Source organism: Medicago truncatula, chromosome 6, assembly GCF_003473485.1.
Source record: "Medicago truncatula cultivar Jemalong A17 chromosome 6, MtrunA17r5.0-ANR, whole genome shotgun sequence".
Classification (NCBI taxonomy): Eukaryota; Viridiplantae; Streptophyta; class Magnoliopsida; order Fabales; family Fabaceae; genus Medicago; species Medicago truncatula.
Genome location: NC_053047.1, coordinates 14,191,358 through 14,218,039, shown reverse-complemented (window position 1 = coordinate 14,218,039; position 26,682 = coordinate 14,191,358). Strand labels below are relative to the sequence as shown.

General features: G+C 33.8%; 1 protein-coding gene and 2 long non-coding RNA genes across 3 annotated transcripts; 1 reads left to right on the top strand and 2 right to left on the bottom strand.

The window, feature by feature from the left end:
- Positions 1-2,112: 2,112 nt before the first annotated feature.
- LOC25496214 (uncharacterized) lies at positions 2,113-2,756 on the bottom strand. The gene is made up of 3 exons (XR_003012996.2): positions 2,617-2,756; positions 2,422-2,524; positions 2,113-2,342 (listed from the first exon to the last, which is right to left on the bottom strand). It is a non-coding gene; the product is annotated as an uncharacterized lncRNA (long non-coding RNA).
- A 5,744-nt stretch (positions 2,757-8,500) lies between these two features.
- On the bottom strand, positions 8,501-13,606 carry LOC25496212 (PXMP2/4 family protein 4). Its single transcript, XM_024785599.2, has 4 exons — positions 13,124-13,606; positions 10,162-10,390; positions 8,877-9,001; positions 8,501-8,736 (listed from the first exon to the last, which is right to left on the bottom strand). The coding sequence occupies exons 1-4, from the start codon at positions 13,373-13,375 to the stop codon at positions 8,653-8,655; spliced, it is 690 nt and encodes a 229-aa protein (XP_024641367.1). The 5' UTR covers positions 13,376-13,606; the 3' UTR covers positions 8,501-8,652.
- Positions 13,607-19,980: 6,374 nt separating this feature from the next.
- Positions 19,981-23,377, top strand: LOC25496211 (uncharacterized). The gene is made up of 3 exons (XR_003013018.2): positions 19,981-20,140; positions 20,232-20,330; positions 23,073-23,377. It is a non-coding gene; the product is annotated as an uncharacterized lncRNA (long non-coding RNA).
- The last annotated feature ends 3,305 nt before the right edge of the window (positions 23,378-26,682 follow it).

Below are 26,682 nucleotides of genomic sequence, written 5' to 3'. Positions count from 1 at the left end.
TTGATTTGGAAGGATAATAATCCCATGCCTACATACCCTTAAAGAAAAGGGATCAAAACCAATGTAGTTCACCTAAAAAGTTTCTTTTTGGTGGGTTAGGTTTATTTTAAGATTTTTTGAAAATCGGTTTTTAGAAGGGAAAGAGGCCTCAAGGCATGAGATAAAATAAGGTGAGGTTGGTCAAATTTTAATTACAAAGAAATCAAGTCTATTATGAATATTAATTCAATTAAGCATTTGATTAAGAAAATAAAAGGAAAAAAGCACTTGGGTTACAAACCAAGGTTTATTAAAAAATATTTTTGAAGTTTTGACATATTTGATTTTTTTTGAGAAAATGATTTTTTTAACGAACGGTGAAAACTAACATAACAGCGTAACGTAACAAGAAATAAATGTGAAGTGTCGGTGCATGTTCTCATTTATGGATATTTACAAGGGACCTAGATACATGCTAAAGCCTCAAGAGAAAATAAACGACAAGAAAAAAATAAAGTGCACAAATTAAATTACATCAATTCCTAAATACACACTAAAATAATAACAATAAAATAAGATGACAAAAATTAAACATGCATGAGATGATTCAAAATACTAATACAAATATACTATAACAATAATAAAAAACAGTAAATAAATGATTAACACAAAGTAAACTTTTTTAGGAAATTTTAAGCAAAAAGGTGCAGAAAGTAAAAACAGTGGTGACAAAAGTAAAACAGTAGTGAATTTTAAAAATGGTGGGCTCAGACTGGATAAATCTGGACTGTTTGATGAATCGGAAGGTCTAGATCTAATCACAGGAAAATCTCATCACAGCCACAGGATCTAAGATCTAACGGTTTAAAAAAAACAGCACAAAAGCAGAGAAATAACACAGGAAACACAGTGACCGTCAGATCAACAATCTGACGGTTCAAACAGAAAATACACCATATTTCACATAGGAGAACACACACATGATTCAAGATCAAAACACGCAGTAGCCATCAGATCCTGGAACAATCCAGATCTGATGGTATAAAAAAACAACGGAGTATGGTGAACATTACGGTGGCGCACACATGGTATCAGGGGGATATATATATATATAGCAATCTCACACACATAACTTAATTTACTTCTCTCTCTAAAAACTTATAACACAAAATGCTCTCCCCTCTCTCTATAAAAGTTTCCGTCGGAGAAGAAGGACGAAGGTAGTCCGACGCGGTGGCCGGCCGGTTTCCGGCGGCGGAGCCACCGCGTCGGAAAACTAAACTTGTTTTTTTTTTTAAATTTTTTTTTGACAATCCTCTTCTCTTTCTCCTTCTAAATACAATTTTGAAGTGATTTTTAAAAAGGGTAGAGAGATTTGGGCTAGATCTAAGCTTGAAGATTTGGATTATTTTTTGGAAAAAAGAGTGTTTGATCTGAACAGATCTGAAACTTTGGGAGAATTAGGGTTTGTGAGTTTGACTATGCGGCTACTGATTGGTGACTCTGTGAAAGTTTGTGTGTGAACAGTTTGTGCGGCCAGGGTTTTTTATGATGTTTTTTTGGTTGTGGAAATTATTGTCTTTGTTCTGATTTCCTCTTTTTCTTTTAAAGGCTGATACAAATTCTTAAAAGGAAATAAATTAAAGGACCATGAATTGGCTTGATGGGTTATTAAGTGACTCTTAAAGGTTGGAACACGTTTTAGCTTGATTTGGAAAGAAAAAGTTGACTTGAGTAACTTTTGCCACTGAAGGTGGCGTGTTTGAGCAGAGGAAAGAAAGGACCTCGAACAAATTTTCTAACCTATTGACACTTTATTATTTTTTGACATTTATTACCATAAAAAAGAAAAACGAAAAAATAAGACCTAAAAATGGAAGGAATAATAATAAAAATAAGAGATAAAGGTAAAACTGAATAAAGAAGAAAGGAAAAACTAAAAGATGGAAGATTAAAAAATAAAACTAAAAGGCTAATAAATAAAAAGTGTGGAGAGGGCCCGACTCGGAATCAAAAATGAGGTACTTCAAAGTAACCTCTCTGTCGAAATTTCGTCTGAAACGACGAAAATTCCTGACTTTAAAAATACGAATAAAATGGGTAAGAATAGAGAAAAGTGATCAAAATTTGGGGTATGACACTAATATATTCAATTGTTGCTTGTTAATTTTATTTTTTTTAAGAAAACATGATATTGAACATTTTTTTTTTTTTTAAGGAAACATGCTTATAGCATTTCATTGATAATTAAGAATTCAATACATTCGAGTATATCATAATAAATAGTGGAACTAACTTAGAACATGACTTCTCTTGCAAGTACATGAGCAACCGCGTTGGCTTGTCGCCTAACAAACTCCACACTAAAGTTAGAAAAGAAAGAAGTAAAAATAGTTAGAGAGAAATTATAAGTGTAATAACTAATAAGATATACTTTTTTACCTTAACTAGAGCGTGCATTTACACCAACCATTAACGCACTTAAATGCAATTTCACGAGGACAAGAAAATATTTTATAACAGTCGTGGTCATCGACACATTGTCCTGTAGTGTAAAATAAAATAAATACATATAATTAAAAATGGTAGAATGATTATGTATAAGATAAACAAACGAAAATATGAGAATGAGTTTACTATGTCTATTTTCTCCACCGATCCTTTTTCCACTGTCGACTACAACAAGAAAAAGAGAAACAAAAAAGATCACAACATAAACAAACTTGTAAATTTCAATCATTTTTATAACCTTTGCGTGTAACAAATATAGAATTAGCTGATCACTTTATATAGTAAAAAAGATCATGCAATGTTTACGTCAATAAAATATTTAATAATAATTTTGTTATTGCAAGAAATTCTTCATTAAAATTAAATTAATTATTAAACTTATCTAAAGTGGATTGATGTATTATGTTTGTCCCTTTAGTTCATAGAATAGATCCCACATAAAAATAATACTTTGTAATTAGAGATCATTCTTGTTTAACAACCTTTCATTATTTTTTTATTTCTTATCTATCTTTTCATGATTGATATAGAAAAACCGTTATTATATTATATTTTCAATGAGTAGAACTACACTCGCATATCTTGAACAAACGACGATATCACCATCCTTTCTTCCATCACCTGGAGAATAAACCCCGACATCACCTGATGAAACAACATTCTCACCTCTAGATCTCCTGACTGTCTGCCTCTTGCTTGTGGAGTTCATCATTAGTGGCCTCTCCCAACATAGCAAAAAAGCTCAAATTTGAACTCCGTAGCAGTGTTTCCTGGGCCTAGGTCGTCCAAATTTAGGGGAATTTGCTAGTTAAGGACACCAACCTGTTGCGGAATACTATCAAAAGACTCTGCAATGAACTACTACAAAGGGGCATCCATCTCCATTTTACAAGCTGCAGAATTTAATCGGATAGATCCTTCAACTTAACCTTGTGTTTCATCTGGAGGGCTTCCAATTAGATAATACATTTCCACTCGGATGTCATCAAGGTAGCTAGGAGTGATTGCATCTTCTCAGTCGGTTTGCATGATCTTGACACTTTTTGCAGGCCAACTCCGATTATGTGCGCTTGGCCACCTATATCACCTTCTTCATATGCTCTTTCGATGTATCCCATTAAGTCATTAAGTGGAGGTGTTTTGCAACGACTCTTCTAAGACATCCTTATTCCTATTGATTTCCAATAGTCTTAGTTTCAACTTGGCATTCGGCTCCTAAAAAATTTGAGTTTTTTACTCATTGATACCTCACACCTCGGTCAGAGTGAAACAAAGAGCATGATCACGACATGATCTTTTCTTAATTCTTTTACATAAGTTCAAGTCTATCGCTTTGTTGGCGGAGCAGGTTCACTGGATCCATAAGGACTTCGTTCGTCTCCGGAGGCTGTGGAGCTTGAGGAGACGGAGGAGAAACATCCTTCGGTTGCGAGATAGGTGGAGGTAGCGTCATTGCATTTACGGAGGTTGTAGCGCGGACACCGTTAGCAATGCTGCGGATGGCATCGCTTCCCTCAGGATTCACCGGTCCAAGTATCATAACTGTTTGGCTCTAGAGAATTTGGATCGTAGAATGCGGTTCGGGAGAGGTGGAGGAACGACTCGCGGCGGTTCTTCTGCTAGTTCCGGCGATTACTTCGAAGGTAGGAGCAGTAATTGTCGACCGTTGCGCGTAAAAGAAAACAGTTACGGTGGAGGATCGTTGGACCGAGGTGGTTTAGTGAACGATCCCCTCCTACTAGCGCCAAATGATATGTCCGGTGAGAACTGTTGAGTCGTAACAGTTGTGGAGAGTGCTCCGATGATCGATAACGGCATCCGATGCGACGGCGAAGCGTTCACTACGGTGGAACGAAAGGTGCTGGCAAGCTAGTTAGCACTCCAACGATCAAGTCAGTAATGGAACTGAGAAAAAATCCTTAGAATTGTTGTAAAAAGTGTTGTGTACCTTGAGGGTGAAGCAAGTTCACCTTTATATAGGCGCACTTGGCATAACCGTCTCCGAGTTATGCGGCGTATGATAAGGAGTTAGAGCGGACACGTGTAGGGTGATCCTGGCAGGGCACAGGCGAGTTGGCGTGCTCCTTCGAGTGTGAAGCCTTGAGGCGGCATAATATTGTACACGTGTAGCCGTGTAAGTGGTCCAGAACAATATTGTTAATTAGGTGAGAGTTTTAGGAGTAGACTATGTGTTTTTTTATTTGGCATTTGACTGTGTATACCCTCTATAATGCCCTTAATTGTTTTGTTTTTGTGGGTAATCCAGTGAGGTTAAGCAACCACTGAACATAATTTATTCTCTCCCTTGGAAATGGTTTTTAGGTTGACACTTTGGTCACCAATGTTTCCTCTATGAATGGAAGGAAGAACCAATTCTTTGTGGCGCCAATAGCGTTTTGTTTAGGTGTCAGAGATGGATTCAAAATGTGTGGGGGCTTTAGATATTTCCCAAATCTCTGAGTCTTTTCTGTCATTGTGGTTTCTGGCTTTGAGAATCATTCAGAATATAATAGTTTTTCTCTTCTACATTAATTTAGAAGAGAAAATAACCTACTTCCTAGCCTCCAGAGACCACATATAAATTACTATATATGATTATCATTGTTAAATATATATTAGCCATGTATTATATGGTATTTCAGAAAGGTTCCTAATCTTCGCGAGCTTCTACAACTTTCTAGAAACTATAAGTGTGTGAGTGAGGAGTGTAACTTTGGCCCAGTGATTGAGTCATTCAATCTATTGTGCCATGGTATCCTATCAACAATCTTATAGTGTCATTGGCCCAAGGTTGTCAAAATCGCGATCTAACACTCAAGATCATACGATTTTGCGTTTTTTATGACCATCATCGATTTGGAGCGGTTAGGAGATCGAAAAAGACGTCGGAGCGGAAGATCGCAGAATCGGCACTTTTATGCAATTGATTTCGACCCGGTTCAGAGGTTGAAGACCCGACCCGACCCGGGTTTGACCCGGCACTGTCCAGTATAAAACGACCCGCTTTAGTTTGATTTCGACCCGTTTTCACTTGAAAAGGTCAGAATATGCCATTAATTTCGTTTTTGGGGAGTTGTTGGTGTTTTATTGAATCATTAGGTTAGGGAATTGGGTATTTCTCTGAAATTGTGAATTTTTCTCTGAAATAGTAATTGATTCAATTATTCATTCAATGAATCCATTCCCTCTCATCCTTCATTTGTTCTATAAATTTCAACCCATTCTCTCTTAGTTCTCATATCACAGTTATTGGTGCTTCCTCATCTGCTCCCCCTAGAGTTCAAAAAAAAATTCAGAAATGGAACATGTTGGGCTTGATCAAAATGTCTTGAATGACTTGTTGAACTAGTTTTTTTTATGTTTAAGAAATTGATGTGTTGTTATTTTTCTAAAAACTTTTTTTTTATGGAATGTTATTTTTTTTTAGTATCTTTTATTATTATTTTGTCTATTAGGCGGGATCTTACGATCCTACGATCTAGGCTCTTTCTATGCCCCAATGATCTTTAGTAGGATACCGATTTTGACAACCTTGCATTGGCCCATATTTTTCACCTCTCAAACATGAGTTCATTCAGCTAATCTACTATATATTAAACATGCACTTCATCTTTCTCTACTACTTTGATCCAAAATATAAACTATTCGAACCACAGTTTTACGACAGAAATCAGAATGACATATCACTTTCTTATGAAGTACGCAATTTTTCAAATGACACTTATAACAAGATTGAAAGGAATACCTAATAGACAGACAAACGATAAAAACAACATGATTATGAATAAATGGGCAGGCTTCTCCACCCTGAGTCTAAGTGGGATCATGAGAAAATTAACAAAAATAAGGAGGCATAGATGGAACTTGATTTAGCAGATTTAATAAGCCCTAGGAGATCAAATGCAGAACCATCACTATAAATAAATAAAATATTGGTTTAGATTTAAGAATTTTGTGCTTCCCCTCTCAAAAAACAAATTTGTGGTTTGATTAATTTCCATGTCGAGCAAGTATATTACCACAATTGTAAAACATTTTTTTATGACAAATGTAAATAGTTAGTTTGTTAGATTAATATTTTCTCCTTCGTCTGGATTATGAACCTATGATCTCGAACTCTTTTTCCCTTAGTTCAACATAGACTCGTAAGGAAATCTCGATCCCAACATTAGTGACTTCAACTCCAAACAAATTCTTATTATCTTATATGTGAGTACATAAATCAACTGAAAATCACCATTTAATGAAATATCATATAAACTTGGGGACAAGAATTGAAGAGCTTATAAGATTAACCATTTAAAATATGAAAATTACCTTGAAAACGATTGTCGTCGTAGGAGAAGAAAACATAATTGAGGTAAGTTTTCATCAAAGTTGATACCAAACCTCTCGTAGGTAAAATATTGGACAGAAAATTGAACCACAAATGCTGTGATGGTCCCAGGATTAGTAACCCATATACTGGTGGTTTTCTAATCATCTAACATGAATAAATCAATAGGTTAGTAAACTTATTAGACTTTTCCTAGTAAAAGTAAACTTTATACATTGACACAACCTTTAATAAGATGTTACGAATATGTTTTTATCGCTATAAATATTTTATTTTCAGTGTTAATCCCTTTATTCAATACGAGATGTGCAATGTTTAACACCGACAATAAAATTTGATGACGGAAAATTGTTTAACCCTAATAACTATAACCCTAGATGAGGTTATAACCAAAAAGTTATTGTTACCTGTGAAGAAAGATCAGCAGCGGCGCAAATAAGCGAGGAAGTTACGGCTTTAGTAATAATCGGGTTAGTTTCAAGCTTATTCAAATACCAAGCAACAAACTCAGATTTCTTAAAGGAAGACAAAAGATTGGGTGTTGGTGAGAAAGAAGGGTGTGAATATTTGTGATGGAAATGTGTTTTATTTTTCAATGGGTGATGACGACGAATATGTCGTGAGGAATGTTGTTGGAGGGTAGTAGAGAGGGTGTGGAAGAATCGTTTGGCCATTTTTGGGAGTGAAAGATTGGGAGAGACGAAGGGAGATGATGGTAATGTAAGGTGGTTTCCATAGATGACTCGTTCCAACAACTTCACCAACATGTGTTTTTTGTATTGTGTTTGTCCTTTTAATTTTTTTAATTTTAAATTAGTGTTTTATATATATACCTGGATTTGGACTATTTGGAAGGGCATGAATAGTAGAATCTTACGCTTCTGCTTATTGATGGCGTTGAACTATTATCTTTTAAGTGGATAAAATTTCATTTAAGTAATTCTTCTTTTGATTTCCATCATTGATGTTGTATCCCTTTGCTGAGTATGGGCATTGGCTAGCATTTTTTATTTCCTTTTGCTTTTGTTTTTTGTTATTGTATACTTTGCATAATTTATTGCTTTCTTTCAGGCACGCCTTGTGCTTGAGTATGGTAAAAAAACGATAAAATTATATAAAAAGATAAATATATGAATTAATACTCTGCCAATGTGGGTGGCATCCCATCTAACACTCGAATCTCTTTTCCTCAACAAAAAAAGTCTAACACTATAATCTCATCTCATATTATAAAATTAAAAAAAATAAACCAAAATAACACTAGAATCTCTACGTACTTAACAAAAGAGAGAGAGGTATTTTATAATACCTCATAGGTTTGAACAATATTCATTCATTCATGCATAATCATCTTGTTTGCCATTCATTCATTCATTCATTCATTCATTATACTGTTGGTTCCTATCTTCTGATAAATATTTCAAATTTTGTTTTTAATCTCTTAAAAAAAATTCAATCAATTTTGGTCCTCTAAATATTTTCCATCACAATGTTTGGTCTCTGTTTTATATTTTCCTCTAAGTATCAATAGTGTACTCTAAGATACTTACCTGGATGGTTAAAACTAGCCTCAATAGAGTACTCTAGTGACGGACAGACAGAAAGTGAAGACATTTCAATGAAGTACTCAATTCAGATTAAAGAGGGAAGTTAAGAAGTGAACTAAAAGCTATATACAAAACAAAATTGAATACCAAATTGATACAAAATCTATAAACTTGCCATTACCATGATTTTTATACCTAGTTACATATCCTTGCAGCCAAATAATGCTAAGCTATAAAAGATTGCTTTAGAACACTAAATACTTGTATTCAAACAAAAATCTAAGCTTCGGTCAAGTTTGTTCGGTTCGCCATGTAAGTTAAATAAATGGTCCACACATATGCGCAGGAACTATTCATCAGTGGCTGCAGCAATTATGAAAGAGAAAGATACATTAGCTAAAAAGCAAGACAATTACTTACTGCTGAGTTGAAGATCATGATGAAAATTAAAGTTATAACAGAAAATTAAGTTCTGACAATGGCATTCGTCGAACTGCACAAACCTGCAAATGGACTGGAACGAATTTGAAGGTGACAAAATCACATACAGGCCAAAACATAGCACCGCCTATTAATGTAGGAAGTAGATCTCGCTTCAGCCTGGCAACAATTTCAGGCCCACTTTCACCTGATTTTGGCATCGAAAAGGGAATTCAGAATCACCGATAACCATATACAAACAGAATTACCAATTCATGACCTTAATTCCTTTGCAAAAAATGAGTAAAAAAGCAATAGTGCACAATCATTCCATATAAATTAAGGTTTAAATATGTTAAGTCTCAATATATCATTTTAGCTTTCAACTCGTCTTTATTATGTTTCTCGCATTTGGTTCCTCGGCGTTTAAAAGTGATTAGTTTTGGACTTTTGGCCACTGGTGTTAAACTGGTTTTGCCAAGTGATACACATTATCAATGTCATATGTGATCTGTATGTGTCTTTTTTAGTAAATTTACTTTACAAAATTAATGTTTTAATACACAACCATTCAAAAGAAAAAAGAATTTGAAACCCTACAAGTTCTATTTGTTAGTCTTCTTCCTTATGAGAATTAAAGTTGTTTCTCTCTAAACAAAATAGTTTTGTCTTGGTGTCGTCATCCTTCCATACTTTTCACCTCACAACCATGAGTTCATTCACCATAACATGCTACTTCTTGACAGAGAACACTCCATTTTCTTGCTCTCTCTCTATTGTTTTGATCCAAAATTAAAAAATTATTTCCCCAGTTTTTCCCTAACTACCAGTCTGCTACTCCTTTTCTCTTTAATTAAATATTCTACCAACTACCAGCATGACTGATAAGTTTGCATTATCTGAATCGACACTTATAGTAAGATGGAGGGAGCATCTATTCGTTAGACAAAGGTTATACAAATTATGCCTGTGGTTAAATTGGTAATCCTGCACCCTGAGACTAAGGAAACCTGATTTGGCACATTTAACGAGGAAACTAGAAGATTATATGCAGAATCATCACCTTAAGTATATAAAATAAAATATATAATAATGGTTGAGATTTCAAAAACTTCTGGTTTGTTATACATGTCGGCAAGTATCCTATCACAATCTTAAACCACTGATTTTTTAACGAGTGGTTATCCTTGAATCATATAATCTTTAGGAATTCTCCTCACTTTGAGAATTCATATCGAAACTGATTCTTATATTGGAGTACAAAAGAATCAAAATCAATTGAAAATCATGTCAATGAACTATCATATAAACTCACGGGATTAAAGAGATGAAAAAAGTCACCATTTAAAAAAAAAATATGAAAGTTACCTTGTAAAGCACCAATGTAGGAGAAGAAAACAGTATTGATGACAGGTCCAAATAAAGCTTGTCCCATTAAAATTTTCTTCAAGGTTGTTGCCACATCTCTGTTAGGTAAAATTTTGGATAGAAAATTAAAATACTTATGCTGTGATGGTCCCAAGATTAGCAGCCCATATATTGTCATACGGGATGTCCTTTTTAAATCATACGAAGCAGAAGAGGGTAATGTAATCATCTAACATGAACAAATCAATAGGTTAGTGAAGACACAAAGACCTAAAAATAATAAAAATATTTAGAACACTTTTTTAGACCCAACTTCGAATCCCTAGACCTATAGTGAAAACAGGTATGTAGTTCCATGAAATCAAAATCGTTAAATGATATGGTAAGAAAAAACTATTTCAGCCATTCTACCAGCTTACAAATGTGAAAGTCGAGATGAGGAACCAATGTTTTATGATTCCAACCAGTAGAATCATAGAAGTCTTGGTGTCAAATATTTAGGATCGCGAATTTTTAGATTGAAATAACCTTTTCAGAAGATTAAGTTAATATATTATGATAACAAACTAAAATTAGGGCATTTTACGATATAGAAAATCCTCTGAACGCTTTTAAGCTATTTCATATTAGTTTAACCAATTTCTTCATTCGATCAAAACATAGCATGAGCTTAGTTAGATAAACTACTCCAGAAGCACTTAAGGAACAAGAAATATTTATAGAACTTTGCAGCAACTTTGGGTTTGAAAAAATAATTCATTTGTTGGATCAACTGGTACTAACAGAAAGATTATAGTAAAGAACAAAATTTTGAAATTGAGGAATGAATGTAGAACATACTCTTCTAACTTATTTTCCAAACCGCTTTCTCATTCTCCTCTCTCCCTATTATCACATCCCAACCAAACCTTATCTCTCTAATCAACTAATTAGCTAAATTTAACTAACAGACTATGAATATCTATCACTCTTGTATAAGTTGAAATTAGTTTCTTCATCTCAACATTTTGAAAACTACTCTCATATGCCACAATTATTATAGGTCCATTTTAAGTAGTCTGTCTTACTTCATGCGTCAAAGATACTCTAAAATATTTAATATACAATAAACGATACTACGAGATATTTTGTAGATATTTTAACGGTCTTTCGTACATCATCATGGGAAGAGAAGTCACCATAACATATCTTAGGAAAGAAGTCGGAACAGAACGATTGTCAATGAGAGAAGAGACCACCATTTGGTATGATACATTGCTAACAAAAGAAGTGAAAAACACCAGATTCAAGAATAACTTGAATAATGGTCCCCTATCCCATCCACTTTCTAAATGTTAAACAAACAATAGCCAAAATAAAAAGAATAAATATATAAGGAAGAACAGGTCATAGCAGAACATATAAACTCCAAAAGTGCAACTGGAGGATAAATAAAGTAGCCAGAATATGAAACACTTCGCAACACACCATAAGGGCAGCCAATTGTGTGATGCACCCATTACATTAGGTCGGGTAGGCAGGTAGATGTACTCATGTACACGGCCATATTCCCGCAAACGGTGAGGCTATATCTAGAGTTAGAACTGAAGACTTACCAAGCAAGGCAAACCCAAACCAATCCATGATAGAAAATACAAAGCACTAACCCCTATTGATATTAAAAATAGACTCCTAAAGTCCTCACCATATATGTAAACAGACAACGAAATGTGGTTAAATCTAGAAACTAATGCTAAGAGATCATCTAAGATACTCAAAAATATTTTACGAGGCAAACATTTGAAATATTTTCTACATCCTGTAGCATTTCATCCAGCAATATGACTGCAGATGGACAAATATAGTAACATGTTGGTCATATGAAATTCATTCTCATTGTTTCAGAAATCTTGAAACATACATTCACAATCATTTGGAAATAAATTTAGCATATTTCTATTCTTTTAGAAAATGGTTAATGCAACAAACCAACATAAAACTCAAGCTTAAACTATTTGCTCTGAATGCAAAATATTCTCTTTCACAATCATTTGGGTGTACAATAGCGAATGTACAAACCCAGTGGAAATGTCTTTTAACCTATGAAGCACGGGGACTCCTCAGATTAGGTGTGTCATGGACTCATGGTGTCGGACAGGTGTCCCTGTCTGAAACCGACACGACACCGAGACATATAACTTCATTGAATTATGTGATTTTCTCAAAATATTATCGATGTCAGTGTGTCGGTGTTTATGCTCTACCAAGCAAAATCCACATGTCAGTTATTTAGTCACTGTCTGTGATTATTAGATGTAGTAGTTAAAAACCACATTGGCAATTAACCGAGTAATTAAAATATTCAAGAGAAAATCCTAGAGCAAAAAAAAAAAAATCCTTTCCTCTTCTGACATGAAGCACTGGCATGGACATCATACACATACACAATACTGACCTGACACTGGTAATAAATAATTTCATAAAATGACATAATTGAATGTAATAATATGTATCAAATGTCAAACACCACACACGCCTTCAATCATAAGTGACCGTACTTCAAGAGATAGTATCATAATAACTTGACACCAATAATAATTTAAAAAATGACATAATTGAATGTAAGAGGAGTGCTATGAACACTTTATTTCTAAACACTCACTCCCTTGTTGGATGAAACTCGTATGAGCCTTGTGTTTTAGAAATGGATCCACGTAAAATGGTGAGATCCACATAAGTTTCACCCAAAAAATCAATAAAAGAGTGAGTGTCAGTACACATCTTCAATTAGAAGTGTCGGTGCTACAATTGTATAATAACTAACATGACATCAGTAATAATCTTAGAAATAATGTAATTATATATGTCGTGTCAGTATCACACCAAATACAATTTTGATCAGAGGTATCAATGTAACAAAGATTATATTATACATAATAACTACATAACCACATATATGAGTATAAAGAGCTATTAGTATTACCTGTGAAGTAAGATCAGCAGCAGTAAAAATAAGCGAGGAAGTTATACACTTAGTAAGAACAGGGTAAGTTTCAAGCTTACGCAAATACCAACCCACAAACCCAAGTTTCTTAGAGTTGTTAGAACAAGAAGAAGAAGAAGAAAAAGAACGATTATTCGTTTGTGAAGTTCTGTAATGAAAATGTGTTGTTTTGTTCTTTGGGTAATAACGTCGAACATGTTGTTGGAGAGTATGGAAGAAACGTTTCGCCATGTTTTTGTTTGTGTGTGTGAGAGAGATGATGATGATGATGTAAGGTGATGTTCAGTCGGTTAAGACGTGATCCGGTGATTTCGATTGATAGATGACTTACTTTCGATTGGTATATATCATTGAGTTTGTTTGTTTTCTTGAAGGATGTTGGAATTGGATGCACGCTGTAACTGCGTTAACGCAGGAATGGTTTGGGCCATATGATCAAAAATTAACGGTCATGATTAAAACTGTGTGAAATTGTTTATGCAAATCTAAACAGTTGGATCGTATTTATATGGGCAGGATTGTGTTCTGTGTGGAGCAGTTACAGCAGAGAATTCGGGTCCAAGGGGGTCATTTCTTTTTCTGATATATGCAGTATTCGATTTTACTAAGTCAATTCTTAGAAAATACTCAATCAAACCGTTTGTACTTACTTCAACAAAGGAAGAGGGGGCCTCCTCAATAGAAGGACTTTTTTTGCCTTGATCCCAATTCAAGACTAAACAAGTCCGAACTAATTGAATCCTTGTGTCGGAAATTCCCCGAATGGATTTTCCATTTCCATAAAGAATATAATTGACAACTTTGAGTTCCAGATTATCCCTTTCCTGGAATAGATCTTGGGGAAAAAGTTTTATAAAATCGATACTGTCCGGTATTTCATATAAAATTACAGGTCGAACCAAAACAAAATACTTTTTCTTGGTAGTTGCGATCCATTGGACATAGATCCAATTATTAATTTTTTTTGATTCCTTCCGTTTTTTTTTTACCGTTCCGGGTGGTATCAAGATAGAACTGTGTCGGGATATCTTATCCCTCTCTCCGGGAAAATGGATATTTCCAGAAAAATCCTATAGATTAGAAACTGTAACCTATAATATTATATGCATATCCTAACCTGGGAATATGCGCAGAAAAAAGCACCTTTTTTCACTTTATCACTGGATTGCGAACTTACTTATCCTTTTGATGAGAATGCCACTACTCTTACTTACTATCTTCAAAGCCGCCTATTGGCGTGTCTGGATCAGGTGAATCGCTTGGCTAGATATCTCCTTAAGCGATATATCGTTAACTCCTTAGTTCCGGATAAGAAGGGAGAAGCACGAAAAACCCTAGCTTTCTGTCGATCCTTAGCTCCAACTTGCGTCAGATCCTTTTGCCCCTTACTCTGCTGGATGGAAAGCGGATGCAAGAGAACTCTCAATGGCTGCAAGTAGAACTGCCATTGAACTATATGGATAGCAACTCCCACCGGATGGAGATATCTTAACTTTTTTTTCAAGCCCGCTTGCCGGTAAGAAAAAGAGACAGCTACTGGACACTACGGGGACTGTAAGCGATCTAACAGAACTGGCTTGTTGAACGGAACTCAGACTAGAGATATCAAATGACCCAGGGACTGGACCTCTAGATGTAGCACTGGATGTAAGAAAAAAGTCGCAGAATAGATAGGCAAAGCAGCACTTAGCACTCCAACTAATGGCCTTAAGACTGTTGCAATTGGTACAACTGCTTCAATGGGATAGAAGGAAACTGGCTAAAAAGGATTAGAAATGGACTAGTAAGAGACTCCAATGTAACCTCAAACTCAAATTGGAACCCTAACCCCCGTAACTTCGGGAGAAGGTTGAATGTTTTCTAATTGGTAACCTTGTGCCAAAGCATCTAAGGTGGGTGGGTAGGCGCATTAGACTGAATTAGTGTTTGTTTTGGCATTTGTAGCAGGAGAATAGGAAGAATTGAATGACAAAGCGATATTATCTTATAAGCAGAACTAGCGCTTAAGGTGCCTAAGCGGGGGAAGAAGTAAAGTCTCATCCCTTGACTACGAAACCGAAACTAAGCGGCTATTCTTCATATCGAGAAATGAAGTGAGAAGGATTTATAGCTAGTCTTCCTTATAACCGGGTAAATGACTTAATTTTTGGGGCTAAATTACATCAACAATGCATTTAAGTTTAAGATTTGTAATATATTATTTTGATCAATTATAAATTCTTTAAATTTGAGTTTGTAACAGATTGATTTTTAAGTTATGTTGGTCATGCGTAAGTTCTTTTAAGTTTGTAAATCTTTTCAATTTACTGCTTACGTTAATCAAATATTGTGAAAACAATGATGTTGCAGAATGACTAAATCGAAAACATTTACAAATTTAAATGACTTATGTGTTAACAAAATAATTTATAGAACTAATTTGTTATAAACCTCAAACTTAAATGACTTCTGATGTAATTTAGCGTATTTTGGGGTATATAATGTTTATCAGAATAGATATGTTAAGAATATTTTCTTACTGGTTAGCATTCTGTTTAACATTCACTTTCTTATTGAATAAAACTTGTTTGATTCTTGTCATTTTAGATCCATTTTCAATATGTGATACTCATATAGAATTCACTCAATAAGATAATGTGTTAAAGAAAATGTTGGAGAATGTCAATAACACTTCTCTCACTCACCTCATCTCAATTGAACCGGTTTTGATTTATACTTTTAAAAAAATTGAGATTATCTAATATTATTTTAAGGTTCTTTGATTTTGACCTTACAAACTTTTCATTGTGCAACATGAATGATGTGGCACGTTGATTTAGAATTTTTATTGTATTTTATTCCATTTAAATTTATTTTATTAATAAACACATTTGAAAAATAAAAACATAAAAAACATCAAATCAAATTCTAAAAACAAAAACCCAAGAACATTGTCTCTCTCCCACATGAACCGCAAACACAAGAAAAAAAAATTTCCAGCAACATTAAACCCATAATTTCTCTCGGTTCAGATCAAAACTTTATAACGACCATACAATTGTATTTTTTTATATTTAGACACCACAACATTTTCTCTTAAATCTTAAATGGTGTCATATTTGAATAAGTGTACGTCAAACAATCATTTGAATTTGAAGATTTAAAACATTCAAAATATGTTTTTAAAATAGTATGAGTTATTAAACTCATTAATTGATGTGATTGATGTTGTAACACATTATTGAATTGAATATATGTGTATAAATTATTGAGTATATTAATTAAACTCTAAGTAAAATGCATTTATCTAAGGTTTAAAAACTTATGGACCCTATGCAAACACGCTTTCCCCTCAAATATGAGAAGAAAGTGAGAAGAACATAAATATTTGAACCAAATTATCAAATCAATTGGCTTTAATGCTTATGAACTCTCCCTACCTCATGAAGCACGAATTCACCTGGTGTTTCAGGTTTTGAAGCTTAAGTCGTTCTTTGGACGGACATTGTTGCAAGTCCCACCCATAGACGACTCAGTCACAAGGCCCTTGGTTCCTTTGCAACCGACACTTATCCTGGGGACACATAAGCTACATACCGCTAAGGGTGTGATCACACATGTTCTTGTGCATTGAGAAGGCAAATCTGCTGCTAAGGAGACTTGGGAAAATTTGCTTGAATTGCTGAAAGCGTATCTCAACTAGGGGTGTTCGCGGTGAGGTTTGGTTTGGTTTTGAGCAAAAAAGTCATCCAAACCGCGAGATAAAAAAGCATACGGTTTGGTTTGGTTCAGTTGATTTTTAAAAAGTCATCCAAACCAAACCAAACCAAACCAATGCGGTTTGGATTGGTTCGGTTTGTGCGGTTTAAATCTCATTCAAATATGAACAATCCTTAACAAAATAGGAGAACCAATCTACAACATGATGAAAAACATTGAACACTATAACTTAGTTAGATTAATATCTCATTATGAATTTTGATAAAGTTACGAGATAAATCGAGATAACAATAAAAGGAGATAATCAAAATCCGAAATTTAGTTATATTAATACGTCAAAAAAGAATCGAACCTAAATTCTCTATGGTTGGTCAGACAACAACAGACATTTGGATTAATACAATGGTTAACATCATTCATATCTCAACCATTAAAATAAACTAATAGTGGAAACTAGTCTGAATCAAGTTGCACTGTCCATAGAGGATCAAGGACCTCAAAAAGCTTCCAGATAGTGTACTCTCTAACTATTTTATAACAAGATTTCTGAATGACTTACACAATACTTTTCCTTCTCTTCAATGCTCCCAATTTCTAGAATTTTCTAGAAACTGTAAGAGTGTGTAACTTCAGCGCAATGATCAAGTCATCGAATCTATTGGGTCGTCGTGTCCAACCAATAGTCATCTTGTGTCATTTGTCCAAATTTTTCACCTCTCAACCATGTATTCATTCATCATAATGTGATAATACTTCTTTTCAGAAGATACGCCATTTTCTTTTTGAACGTTTGGTATCACGCTGATACCACACATGCAACTCATCTTTCTCTACTGTTTTGACCTACATTAAACTATTTCTTCAAGTGGGGTCAGCTGACCTCATTGCCCCCTCATTGAATCTGTCCCGAGAATAAGAACTAAAATGTTGTTTTATATAACAAACTGAAATTATAATATTTTATAAAATAGAAAATCCTCTGAACTCTTTTATGTTATTTCATATTTGTTTAAACATTCTGTACATCTGATCTAAATATAGTATGAGCTTATTTCAATAAACTTCTAACTAAACACTTGTGGAAAAAGAAATAATATTACAATAACTTTTCGTTTAAAGGACTACTTTGATACCATCAAGTGGTAGTGTACTTGCTAAAGCACAATAATGGGTACCAGGATTCAGTATTGTATTCTACGGTTATTTAAACTGATTATTGGATGCCGTGAGAGTGATCACAAGGGTAATATTTATAGCCACTTATGGGTCTGATTTCAGGCTTGCTTAGGCGTTAAGTAACGAGGATAATTAAGTACTTTTAGAGAGTTCTAGGTGTTTCTAGAAGTGGATAGAGACGGCATCCTGAGGAGGACGCGCCTTGGGATTGGAGCTCTTGTTGGGGGTGCTAAGCCCTCTAGTCGGGTCTAGGAGCCCTTCTGGAGGTCTCCTAGGCTTTTAGGAGTATATTGACGGTCCACAGCCCCCCAAGCATAAGTCTTGGAACAAGGCGTAGTGATGATGTCAAGCTTTTGGAATTTGGAGCCTTATTTGCACATACAATGATGGTCCATAAGCCCCTTAAACACAAGTCTTGAGACAAGGCGTGGTGATTATTCTTCTAGCCTCTCAACCTTTGGAGCCTTGTTTGTAGATACAATGATGGTCCATAAGCCCCCTAAGCACAAGTCTTGGGACAAGGCGTGGTGATTATTCTTCTAGCCTCTGTTCCCCTGTCCGCCTTGGCGACGTCTTATGATAAATCGTTTTTGGGTGAGATGTTTCCTTTTCCTACTGTCTTGTTTTAACGGTTCAGATTTCGCAATCTTTCGTTGGTGCCTATGTGCTCTCATCTTGGAATTTCCGCTACGTTTCCCCTATCGATGCCTTTGTCAGTGCATCTCTCGAAGCTACATCTAATGCCTGTTTTATAAAGGTAGTCCCTTTTCTTTCATTTTTCAATTCTTCCTTACTTTTTTCTCCGGCCGCCTGTCTCGTCTTTGTGTTCCACCTTACTTCCAATTCAGTTGTTACTCCGGGAAAGGCTTTTCTCTTTTGATTTCAGGTATTATTCTTCCTCATCCCTTCTATTTTTAGTATTTATTTAGGGTACGGAGTTTTTGGGCAAGGAGTTTTTTCCCACGGATCCCGTTGAAAAGGAAAAACTGAGGAGCGTGTTTGAGGCATGCTACGCGGCCAAATGGTCTTATCGATTGGGGAGCGTATGAGTTAAGCTATTTTTGTCATATGATTATTGAAGAATTGTCGAGTGGAAGTGATAGTAGTAGTAGTTCTGATGATAGTGATGACAATTGTTGTGCTTTCCTGTATTCGACTCCAAGGAGTGGTTCTAGGAAGGAAGTCATTGTTTACTCTCCTCTTGTAGTGGCTCGTAGGGATGGTGGTTTACTTTATGGGTCTGGCTCCGAGCTTGATATGAAGGGTTTTTCTGGTGATGTTCAACACTATGAATCCTCCTATCACGATAAGGCGAGCGTAAATTTTCTGCGGACCAAGATATTCATTTCTTCAACTGGGTGGAAGGAAGACATTTTGTTGACACCCTGCTTTCCTGGAGAAAAAGTTTGCATACATCCCCCTAAGAGTGTGAAAAAAATGTTTCATATGTACGGCGCATTTTCTTGAGGAGTTTGGGATAAAAATTCCTTTTACCCTTTCGGATAAGGACATTCTGAAATTTTCGAACATGGCTCCCTCTCAAATTCAATCCGGGGCTTTGCAATTTTGTGCGAGGCGTTGGGGATGGAACCTTCTGTTGGCGCTTTCTTTTACTTTTACGGGACCAAGGGTGTGGATAAGATGTCTTGGGTGTCTATAAGTGCGCATCCAGGTAAGAAGTTGTTTCCACCTTACGTTTCTAATTTTAAGAAGGATTGGAGGGAATCATTTGTCAACCATAAATATATATATTCTGAAATTCTAGATAAGTAATAAAAATTAATTGAATATTAGTGAATTGGTTTAAACTATAATTACAAACAACATTTTTATGTAATGTATATTACATGGGTTAAAGGGACAAACATGATACACAAATTTAATTTAATTATATTTAATAATAATTATATTTGTGAGGAATTTTGTCCAAACGAAGAGTTGTTAAAAAATATTTACTTTATGTAAACATTGGATGAAATTTTTTATTATATAAAGTGATCAGACAATTCAACATTTGATATATGCAAATCCTTTTTATTAATAGAATGGCTGAAATTCTCAAGTTTATTTATAATGCGATCCTTTTTGTTTCTTTGTATTTTATTGTAATTTATGGCGAATGTAAGCTCATTCTATTATTATTATTTTTTATCTTAGACAACACATTTCTTTTATATTTAGTAATATTTCTTTATCTTTATTTACCTTACAGTAGTGTGTGATACTGATGACGATTGCCTGAAATTTTTTCCTGACAATCCATATCCCATGGAGTGCATCAACAGTATTTGTCTTTCCTTGACCGACTAAGGTAAAACATAATTCTCTAATCTTTCATGTAATTCTTCGACCTTGCAATTTATTTAATCACATTAGAATCATTTTAAATATTTTTTTTTAGTGGAATATATATCAAATTGAAAAAGGAGTACAAGGGGTACTCCAACAACACAATAAAATCCAAAGCCCCTGCGAATGGGGATCATTTTAAATAGGAACTAAGACTCTAGAAAATCAAAATAATGGGATGGAAAAAAGTACACCACACAAAAAGTACAGCATACATCCTCGACTCAATCATATTATACATCATCGTTAAATTTCATTTCAGATCATTCATATGTATTTGATGCATATCAAACTAAGCGTTGACAATTAAACTGGTAAATTATGATGCCACAAATGGTCTCGCTAACAATGTGAAAGCACCCTGTTACTTCTAATGGAGTCTAAATGCTTTAAGCTTATTGCAGTCCATAATTTTGGCTAGAATAGATCACTATAGTGGCATTTAGCCATGTTCAAAATAATGATAATATCCTTTCTAAAAGATGGGACCAGTAATACACCTTGTAAAACCTCATAAACTTAATGGTGGAATAACATCAATAAAATCTTATGAAATTCTTCATATGTAATCTCTATAAGTCATGGAAACTTAGTCCATAAAAATCACTAACTAATCATTTATGTTTGTATGAAAAAGTCATGTTTATATTTTTATTCATATCCATAACCTTAGTCGATTGTCATACTTGTAATTTGTTTTCATCATAATCATAGTTTCCCTAATAATATTATACTTTTATCTTACTTATAATCCTGATGATCATAATAATCAATGATCACACAAAAACCTACAGTATATTAACACCCTTAAGTTAACATATAATAAGGCATCATGAACATATAACTGCTTTAAATATACAGAGGACATAACTATGTTATTAAAAATGAAAAATATATCATCTATGATATTTCGTACATAAATAAAATATCATATATAAAAGATGATCCAAATGCTCTTACGCTACCAATGTATGAAAACAATTAAAATATCACACTTATATTATAGACAATATATTGACAAAATATATCTATTTAGATGATACTCTTAAGAATGAAAAAACAAATTGTAGCTACCATTATCTTCTTAATACCTGGTAGATCTTGTTTCACCTATATATATTAATTGATAAACTATTTTACCATATTCGTCCCAAATATGTACTAGATATTTTATCCACTTTAGAATATTGAAGAAACGAAACAAATGCTTTGATAACTCTAGCACCTACACAAGTACGCCACAACATGTACAATAAGGAAAAACACCAGATTTGTCTGTTGTGATTCTTACATACACAAGTCGAAAACCGCACCAACCACGTCTACACAATACGTAATTCTATAGAAGCACAGAAACACATTTAGATTGAATCTTGGGAAAAGGAAACTCAATCCAAGTACCAAAGACTTATTTATATATATATATATATATATATATACACACACACACACACACTTTTGTTTCCTAGAATTTTTAATATAGTTATGTTAGTTCATCGTTACCAATGAGTCTAAAAGCAATAGAATAATAAAAAATGGCCAACCCAATGATATAAATCCATCCCAATACAAGGTAATAGGTTATAAAAGCTCCAAAAAAGTTGTCTTGTAATTGAAAATTTTGATTGACAAATGGAACCTTAAAACCACAAATAAAAATATAAATAGAATGGGTAATTTATATTTTAATGAGGATTACAACTTGTTAGTACAAAAGTGAATCCTTCTTTTCAATTAATTACAAGGTTGCTCCTGAGAATTTGTGTGTTGCGTATAATTTTGTGATTACAAGTATTAAGCCAAGCCTCGTAGCTCAAGTGAGCCAGTGAAAGTTCTTGGATGATAATATATTTATAACATACCTACATTGTAAATGGAGGGACTGGTGATAACATTTTTGACATGAGAATAAAACAATGATAATTTTTTATGTTACTTTGTGAAAAATGAATCATATTGAGTTACTTTAATATGAGTGAAAATATTAAATGAATTAGATGGTGAAGATGCCATGGGTTTGTCAACCCAATTTAAGGGGAGACTACTCTTCGGTGTGAAATCCCTAGTGGCTCTTTATGATTCCTTGATTTTAGAGTATATTTATAGTTGAGAAACTCTAACTAGTCGCTTAACATTCAAATAGTAGCGATATTCCAATCTGCTAAAGTTCACACCGAGCAGTGGTGTTCTTCTTTTACCTCCCTTGTCATCAAATTATACTTTCTTAAATACAAGTTATGTGTACGCGATATGCATATATAATAGATGTGTAGGAACGGTTCATTTGATATATGTATCTCTTATAGTATTATGTGTACGCCTCAAATGGTTTGCAGTCATAAACGTATATTTGTTTGTTTGCTTCTATGCAATACTACTTTACCACTTTAAATTTATTTTAACATATGTATTCATACCGAAAGGCTTGCATAGATGTTAATTGCCATTTTCTTCTTCATGTATTCCATCTATCTCTTAAATTATTCTACAAAGGCCCTAAATGAAACAAAATTTTCACGTTCAATTTTTAAATAGAAACTTTCATTGACTATAAACCCTAGCCATCCAAGCTAATGATACGGGTTCCATTCCAACTACCCACTTATATCCTATTTCTCTATATATTATATTCAAACATATCTTTTTCTATTATAAAATCTCACCCCCTATTTTCTACATGTTTCTTTTCTATTATTATATGCAGGTTATCCTCAAAACAAGATTGAGGAGTGATATCAATGTGTTTGTGTATAAGAATAAAGTGGATATTTATGATCTCACCTATATTATATTTTTATTTAAAGTTTTATTGATCAGTGTTTATGTTTAAATAGGGTTCTAGTCACTGATATTGTGACATCAGGGACAAGTTTAATAATTTGATCTTGACTTATTATCTTGGAAACTAAGAAAACATTACATATTTTATTTTATATTATGGATAATTGTAAGGCTCTAATAAGGAAAAATATTTTATTTTGAGTTATGGAATTAAATTTCTACTTGTCATGATGTGATATCTTAGGCTACATGAAAATTTAAACTCCCAAGTTTATATAAGGCTTTAACAATAGAAATTAAATCTTCAAATTATAGATATTATCAAACGTAAATCTTAACAATAATGTGAATTTTTTTTTAACAATAAGTGTTAATATATTGACGAGAAATAATTTGACAAATAAATAAAACTTCCAAGTTATAAACCTCTAACTTTGACTCGAAAATCCAATGTTATTTATATATGGATCCTGACAAGCATACTCAAATACTCATCAGAATTTTAATGTTATAAACTACAAAAAGCATCACCCCAAACACGATGAATATAAACTATATAACATATAATACAAAATAAAACTAAATACTCGGTTCCATGGATGGTGAGATAAGCATGGTAAAAATATGACAATCTACCTGATGGACGAAATTGACAAGTGCACCAAATCGTAACAATTAATAAAGTAGTAAGTTAATCGTCTCCATAGGGATTGTAGTTCAACATTGGAATTAGAAAAACATATTAAAAGAGTAAATAGAAAAGAGGGTTGCGGGATTTGATTTATATGGCCATTGCGAGATTAGGGTTGTGATTTAGATAGTTAACAGCGATTAAGGAATTCTTGAATCTCTCCCCCCCGTCTTTGTTGGAATTAACTTGATACAACATCAGTTATGTGGTGTCTACTTATGATTTAGGAAACTGGTTTTAGAACATCTATTTACCCTAACGACAACATGTGCGGTAAGTTACCCTAATTAAAGTTACAACGTTCCACGAAGGAAATATTAGAAAACATGAGGTTTCATACTTTATTTCATTAACTATAATTAAGAAATTAGAAATGTTGTGGACAGAAGAAGAATTTCGGGTTGTTAATCTTAATAATCTGTGCGGATTGTAACACTCCGTTTTCCCAACATATAAATAATATAAAATAAATTAGAGTTCATCTTAAACAGGATGTCACATTTCATTCTTCAAAATATCATTTAACACAAATAAAGTTAAATTTACTATTTATTTAAACAATTGCTTTCAATAATTCAAAATAATGTCGCAGCGGAAATATTTAATCTTTAAACATTACTTGGAACTAAGGCCTCAACATCAACAACATAAATAAAATCCACCTAAAAGTGGTCCAACATCAAATTATACGAAGATACGTAACAATGGAAAATAAAACACATAAGAATCCTCATCTCGTTACGTATCAGAGCATGATTCCTATGACGATACGAGAATTTAACTCACATATGCTGTTACTCTTGAATATCTGCACGTTACCGACGTAGAGGTAACATTCAAACAGAAAGGGTGAGATTTCACATTCGATAATAATAAGCAATAATTCATGTAAAAGATTTTAACAACACAAAACAGCAGCAATTCATCATCAACAATGCTTCACATAAGTCCAACTACAAATCATCAATTAACTTCGCTCAACATCTATTCTCAACTATCTAGGTTGAGTATCTATTGTTGCCCATCTCTAAGGGATAGAATGCTACCCAACATATCATATACATGATCATACTCTCATGTGCAATTCGAATACATATTTATAAAGCTCTTTCTTGAATTAAATCATAGATTATGTATATGTTCAATAGATGTTATGCCCTTTGAAATAATCTTCTAAAAGTCTACATTACTCCTATGATGGTTTTGGATGTATAAGACACATAAAATGGGAAGTTTCAGAGCCTTTTGAACTAAAAATATTATTTTTCAGCACTAGGTAAATCGATCCTTGATTTCTAAATCGAGCCTCGATTTTGAGTTTTCAGGATGGCCTTTTGGTTATGGAAATATCGAGCCACGATTTGGCAAAATCGAGCCTCAATTTTTACTACACAGGAACACCAAAATGTGTTCTTCCCTACAAAATCACACAAGAATCACACAACACCCAAAGGTGGGAACTAATCTATACGAACTCACCTTAACTCCTTGCATCAAGTTTATGCTCCAATTCCAACTTTGCCAAGAACCAAACCATAGTCTTGAATCTCTTCTTGTGAGGAAAAGGAGTGGAATCAAACTTGAATCAAGCCTCTAATGACTTCTTAAATATGGTAAGAACCATAACATAAGTTTAATCCTTGAGAAGGAGAAGTTTTGGATGATTGGTGAAGAGAGGGAGAGTGAGTAGTGATTTCTAGAGAGAGGGAAGAGAGGAAATGGGAAATGAAAAACAATGGGAAATGAGATATTTTCGGGGAAAAACACACAAATACCCCGTCTGGACAAAGTTATCAAAATGTCATTCATCTTAAACGTACTTAAGTTGATGCTGATAACTGAACCTTTGTGTATATGAATGACATTGCATGACAATTATTCTCCATTATAATTATCTTTCATAAACATTTATCCTCTGACACATCTGCGAGATAAAAAAGCATACGGTTTGGTTTGGTTCAGTTGATTTTTAAAAAGTCATCCAAACCAAACCAAACCAAACCAATGCGGTTTGGATTGGTTCGGTTTGAGCGGTTTAGCGTGAGATAAAAAAATATTACATTAACTCTAATATTGCCAATTTGTTACAAAATAAACATAGAACATTTTATTTTGATGTTTATATGATAACATATTAGGTAAAACTTATATCAAAATAGGTAAAATTAAGAAGAAACATAAGCATGAAATAAATTATTGGGAAGTAAAGGAAACAAATTCATCAGTGGAAATGAATTGAAAGAGATGAAAAGGAATTAGAATCGAACCTGATGGTGCAACAATGGAAAAATTGAATCAAAAGAGATTATTCTTGAGCTATGTAATTGGGCTAGTACATATTTAAGTAATATTCATTATTCTTGCGGTTTGGTTTGGTTTGGTTCAGTTGATGAGATGCAAACCGCAAACCGAACCATGCGGTTCAATACAAAAGTCATCCGAATTCATCCGAACCAAGTGCGGTTTTTTATGGTTTCGATTTGGATTGGTTTGGTTTGCGGTTTTTCTATTGGGTGGGTTCGGTTTTGAACACCCCTAATCTCAACTTAAACTTGAGAACAATGTAAATCTTGATGGGGTAGGCAATGATATGGAGGTGCATATAAATATTGGGCCTAAAGTCAATGATGGGCATGATAAAGAACGAAGTAGCAAGAGTCCAAGACTACATAGAGATAAAAAGGTAGGACTATTACTTTACCCACCCTATCCTTTACTAGCGGTTTGTAAATTTTTCGAAAATGTCCTTAAGCAATTTAGATTGTATAATCCGAATTCAATTTTTATTTTGTTATAGGTGAAAAAATGAGTTTTGAAAACTTCAAAAATAGGGCGCGCCATT